The sequence below is a fragment of the Branchiostoma floridae genome, chromosome 15 (assembly GCF_000003815.2).
Source record: "Branchiostoma floridae strain S238N-H82 chromosome 15, Bfl_VNyyK, whole genome shotgun sequence".
In the NCBI taxonomy this organism is placed as follows: Eukaryota; Metazoa; Chordata; class Leptocardii; order Amphioxiformes; family Branchiostomatidae; genus Branchiostoma; species Branchiostoma floridae.
The window spans coordinates 4,093,591-4,099,815 of NC_049993.1; the positions used below are offsets into that span (position 1 = coordinate 4,093,591).

The following is a 6,225-nucleotide window of genomic DNA, read 5'->3' on the forward strand; positions in this document are numbered from 1 at the left end:
ATGGTTCCTCTGCGTAAGAGAATGGTTATTTATAAACTATAAACAAGCTGCCCTTTTCTTCGGGTTACTTGAATCTAGGCTAGACTTAATTTTAGATTACATAGTAGAATCCTGTTAACGTTAATTGCATGGCCCATTTGTCAGTTATTGGACTTAGTCAATTTTATGCAGTTATCGGGCTTTAAGTCAATTTCATGCGGTTATCGGGCTTAGTCAATTAACCCTATAGGATACCAAATGAGTGGCACTAGCCATTAACAGACATTTTCGTCAAGCTTGCCGGTTCTGTTCCTTTGCATAGCCACATAACGTTGTTTCTTCGTGGAGTCTTTTCCACTTTTACCAGGAATCGCATCTAATTCTCTGTAACCATTGAGATACAATTACAAAATTTTTGGTGATTTTATGCCATTCTACACAATCTTGTCAGCTCGTTTTTGTTATTTTATTATATACATTGTATTTCCATGTTTGTATACCATACCTTGTGACATTATTTCATGCAAATATTAGACTTATGCCATAATGGCTTTTGCAAACATGCCATTTCATTTATAGGGTGAATGGGAAATGGCTTGAGTTTTTAGATTTCAATGCAATTCCATGAATTATGCAATTGGCTGTGATGCAATTGGTTGGAGTTTACTGTATGCCTCCAATTAATGGCAATTTATTATGATTGTTAAATGCTGTGCAGACATTAACGAGTGTGTCGGAAAGCCTTGCAAACATGGGACCTGCGTGAACAAAGATGGCGGCTACAGCTGTACCTGCTCCCCTGGATGGAAAGGACAACATTGCCAGCAGCGTGAGTTTTTTTTATTTTTTTTTATTCACGACCTTGTATTTGGCAACATAGGGTAAAAATGGAAAATTCAGTCCAAATCATACCAAATCAAGACCAAAATTGCGCTTCAGTCTTGTCATGATAGCCTGTGTGTATGTCATAGTAGAGATCACGACCCAGTAGAATCGCCGATTGCCCTAGGGCAAATCGTGATCGGAGTTGTTCCTAGGACAGGCTGCGATCGGGATCTGTCCTAGGACAATCGTCGATTCTACTAGTAAAGATTGCGATCGGGATCTGTCCTATGACCAACTCCGATCCAAACTCAAATGATGCTAAGGTATAGGAAACAGCAATACTTTTCTGATAAACCATGAAAGGCACATAATGAACGTTATGTGGTAGGTAGTAGGTATTTAGTGCAAACCTACTAACTTATTACCAACTACACTGAAGGCTATGAGTGTCAATTATACAATGTTAACTTCGCTCAAGACTACCACACAGAGTCACTTCTGCAACTTTACTCAATGCACACTTCTGCTCAATGCTACCTCACTAGTGTCACTTTTACAGCTCTGCTTGATATTTTGACACCTGTTTGATAACTTTACAGTTGTTATTGTTCTTCCAAAGCTGTGAATTGATTCAGTACAAGTCTGACTAGTGAAATGTACTCAATAGGTGTGAAAATGTGACTAATATCTTGAAACTTTGCTTGATCTTTTGACATCTGTTTGATGACTTTACAGTTGTTATTGTTCTTCCAAAGCTGTGAATTGATTCGGTACATGTCTGACTAGTGAAATGTACTGATTGGTGTAAAGCTGTAATATCTTAACACCTCAAAATTTGCAGACTGAAACATTGTTCATAAGATTTTTGCTCACATGAAGTTTATGTAAGTAATGCTATAAACTGTAGTGTACCTTTAGTAAAGTTGAAGAAGGGACTTGAGTTAAGTTAACGTTGTAGAAGTGACACAAGTAGCCTTGAGTGTAGTTGGTATGAAATACCAATAAACAAGGAGAGCTCTAAAGGAGCCAAAAACAATATATCTAAAAGGTCAAGACCTAACGACTAACCAGATTTCAAAAGCAATCATCCATTTAACTTCGTGTGTTATGCTGCTTAACCAAAAGTACACTTTTACAAGTTCTACGTACAATATGACATTTTTAGTAAAGGCTATGGAATGCATCATGTGGTCCTTTTCATTATGTATCCTTCTATCCCCTTCCGAAAATAATTTCATCAGGTTGGTAGAATATAGGATATATGAGAATTCTTATGCACAACCAAAATTGGACTTACTTGCTAACGTTTCGATGTCTGTCAGACATCGTCCTCAGAGCTTCTAACTGGAGTTCTGCTTCTCACCGCTATATGTAGCCGATGTAGGTGGCGCTTTTGCGGCGAGAATAACACTATCCCAAACGTGGCTCAGCTTGTACCCCCCCCCCTCGTCCCGGTTCATCACTGGGGTATCCTTCTATATTATCACAGCCTCGTGTCCTAGCGGGTGGAGCGAACAGAAAACCCACTGCTACAAGGTGATGCCGGACAAACTGAAATGGACTGACGCAAAATCGCGATGCGAACAACACGGTGCACATCTTACTTCAGTCAAGGACGCCACCGAGAACAAACTCATCAGTCAGCTCATATCCAGTGGTAAGTTATGTACATTTCATTGTCACAAAGATCTGCGAAATGCATTCGCTAATGCTACACATATAGATAAAAATATGCGCACCTGACGAAGGAAAATCTGTTCAAATACCTTATGTCATCATCTAACTACGATATACTGGAAAAACTCTGTAAGCTCGTCCACGCATGTTTTAAGAAGAGAGAAGAAGCATGTAAACTGTAATATATATGTATAGCTTTCCGATTACTTACTATGTACCAAACTGACTGCATTTAGCCCCAATGGGGCATGAATATGCAATAAACTTCATTGTCATTGTCATTGTCATTGTCATTGTAATTGTCATCAATGGTTAAAGATTTAAAAAGATGAAAAGTACCAACAGGAGCTTAGGATTTTTTCTCACTATGAACAACTGTCATAACATCTTCCGACATCATGGTGACAAAAAGTCTGACATTAATTTGTCAATTTTAGCACATCATAATACATACATGATGAATATTAATATGCTTCCACAATTATCCTGACTAAGAGGCGTTGGTCATGTGGTCTGACAAGTGGAAATAAGTCTGCCCCAACCGAATTGCCCTTTCCTGGGATTGAACTGAGGTCTCCTAGTTACCAACTAATTGGAACCAGGAGGTAAACTGTTGGCTGCTACCAGTTGAACTACAGAGACATTCCGGCCATACAGTTAATCTCCGAGCAGATCCTACGATAGCACAAGATAGTATCAAAAGCTGCCAGAGGAGTGAAGCTGGCCTACATGGCATATACGAGTACATGTACACCTCTTGGTTGAATTCACTCCTTGGCCAGTTGTCTACTTTATCTTATGCCATCGGAGAGTCTGTTGGAGATTACCATACAGCTAGAAATACAAGACTGGCCTAGCAGTAAAACAGGCTTGAAATGACTGGTTTAGAAATCTAAAGACGTATTTCTTTAACTGCAGCCCTCAAGCAAGAGAAGGATGACCTTGTTTGGATCGGACTCACGAATGGAAAGAAAGGTAGGCATGCCATGACTACCGTTTGCTGTCAATTAACAGATGTAACTGATCGTCTCCTACCTATTCTCCCCCTGCCCTTTCCAAGTGCACAATAAACTTATATGAAACACGTACAATTTTACATACATACATTTCTTCTTGGCATTTCTGTTATGCTGTCACAATTGGAAAAAGGGTGCCCACCGGAAGGTTTTGGGCACTTTTGGGCATTACCCCTACGTGGCCCCCTGGAACACCGTACGATTTCCGTGTCATATTTGGACCTGGTAAGGCCCCCGATTTTTTACACTCAGAGTTAAATCAACCCGATATCCAGTTCACGCTCTTTTGGGGCCGAATCTGGGATACGGCCGAGATCTGGATACACCAGTGCTCAGGTTGTCACGCCCGATACAGAACAGAGCAGATTGTTAGCTCCACGACGGGATGATCCCCTTTCCAATTGTGAATGTAGCATAAGCCGTATACCAGTCGGAGTCACAGCGACTTCGGCATATGGAGCACTTGTGTCTTTCCGCAGTCCTCTACCCTTCATTCCGCAGTAGGAGTCTGATATATGCTAACTTATTTGTTTCCAGTAATTTCTATTCTGCAGTTGTGGGGAAGCGATTTGAAGTGGACAGATGGATCACCGGTCTCTTACACCAACTGGGCTAAGGGCCAGCCAACAGTGGCAGGACCTTTCATCTTCATCGGGAAAGCTGGAGGGAACTGTGCCGGCATGTACTCTAAGGTGTGTGTTCCAGCGTCCTTTCCTCCCTCTCTATCTCTCTCTCTCCACCTTTCTCTCCCTCTCCCTCGAGATCCCTCTCTCTTTCCGTCTCTCTCTCTCTCTCCGCCTTTCTCTCCCTCTCCAACTCTCTCCCCGTTTCTCTCTCTGTTTGTCTCTCCCCGTCTCTCTCTCTCTCTCTCTCTCTCCGTCTTTCTCTCCCTCTCCCTCGAGCTCCATCTCTCTCCCCGTATCTCTTTCTCTCTCTCTCTCTCCGCCTTTAACTCTCTCTCCCACTCTCTCTCCTCGTCTCTCTGTCTTTCTCTCTCTCCGTCTCAGTACCATGTTCATGTTTCTTTATTTATTATCTGGAAGGTATGTAAGAACTGTCCAAGAGAATTAAGACTGATCAATAACATATTTGATATGACAATCGACACAAAAAAAGTTTAACAGTACCCGGACTATAAAAGTTAAATATGTATTTTCTTCTTTCTTATAGAAGCCAGGCTGGCTGATGATGGGCCGGGGAGAAATAGGACAGTGGAAAACTGGGAGATGTGACAGCCAGCATCCCTTTATTTGCAAGAAGCCAAAATGATAAAACGTTGATTCTGAGGCCAGCAATGTTGATTTGATCATATCGATGACATCCTTTAAAAAAAATAAAACCGATGCGTGCTTTCGAATAAATTGTTACCTTTATTTCGAAATCTAAGGGGTCAGGAAGTTTGAAGTCATGGCTAAACACACAAAATATGGTATACAGAACGATGGATGTTTTTAAATTTTGTTCTCTCGCATCTTCTTTGGGTTTTGAATTTCCTTTGGCAATTTATGACAGTAGTTGTTAGTTTTCGATTTTATTTTTAATTTACAGCATATACGTGCTCAGTTTACAGCAGTTTTGTACGGTTACCAGTACTCTTGAAAACGGATGAAAATTGGTGCGCGCGTGGATGTTATCCATATAGTCAAACCAACATAGTCTAAAGAGATATAGAGGACGGGGATGTATCTACAACTGTACACCTGAAATGGTAGCCTATGCCTCATGGTCTCATTCATGAGTTATTTACTTGCGTTGTGGCCTATATAAAACACATGCCTTATATGGGCGCGTTCCCAGTGAACCTGAGAGAAATGTACCCAAATTCTTCATTCTATGTTGAGCACATTTACCCTACATTAAGTGACTTGGCCATGTTGATTTTATTATATAGATGACATCCACTGAGAGCTCTAAACCTGATGCGAGCGTACGAATAAAAAATTGCCTTCATTATGAAATTCAAGTGGTCAGGAAGGTCAAACAACTGATTGAACACACAGAGTAAAAGATATACGGAACAATAGATCCGTTTAATTTTTCCCATTTTATTCTATGACGTTAGTATACGTTTTCCATTATTTTACAATGCATAGCATGCAATGTACATCTGCTCATTTTGTTTCTTCATTGCACGATTAACAGTATGGTTGGAAATGTCAACATGGCATTATTTAAAGAAAATGCCTACAGCTGCTACTCCCTTTTAATGGCAAATCACAAACTTCAAGTAGGGACTCCCTGCAAGCCGCTACAAGCGGACGATCCCATCACTCAAAAGACAAAACCTATGACTGTATCACTCTTACCACGTGGGTTGTTTACAGTTGTAAATATGTTTTCACCAGTTTGACGCATCAGATCAGTTAGGCTGGCTAAAATTTAAAACAAATACTCAAGCACGTGATCATGTAGCCATTTACTTATTTGATAAGGTACTCTTTTCTCACTCAAAGTCATACATGGGATTTTAAGTTTCAACTTGAACCAGTGACACCGTCCATTACTTTCTTTTATACAATTGTAACATAACATAACGTAACATAACATTTTGTATTGGTTCTATTATTACCTTATATTGTTAAATTAGTAGAATTTTATCATACTATATACCTAGTGGTAGCAATACATCAACGTTTTGCGTTGTAAAAATACGGAAATAATGAACTGTTGATTGGATAGAATTGTCTTGGATAAAGACAGGATCCGCCCAAATTAGCTTCGCATACTG

At 40.1% G+C, this 6,225-nt stretch overlaps 1 protein-coding gene across 1 annotated transcript; it reads left to right on the forward strand.

The window, feature by feature from the left end:
• Nucleotides 1-705: 705 nt before the first annotated feature.
• On the forward strand, nucleotides 706-5,049 carry LOC118432643 (C-type lectin-like). Its single transcript, XM_035844272.1, has 5 exons — nucleotides 706-808; nucleotides 2,294-2,461; nucleotides 3,400-3,456; nucleotides 4,035-4,189; nucleotides 4,668-5,049. Exons 2-5 carry the CDS (start codon nucleotides 2,344-2,346, stop codon nucleotides 4,764-4,766), a joined length of 429 nt encoding a protein of 142 aa, XP_035700165.1. The 5' UTR covers nucleotides 706-808; nucleotides 2,294-2,343; the 3' UTR covers nucleotides 4,767-5,049.
• The last annotated feature ends 1,176 nt before the right edge of the window (nucleotides 5,050-6,225 follow it).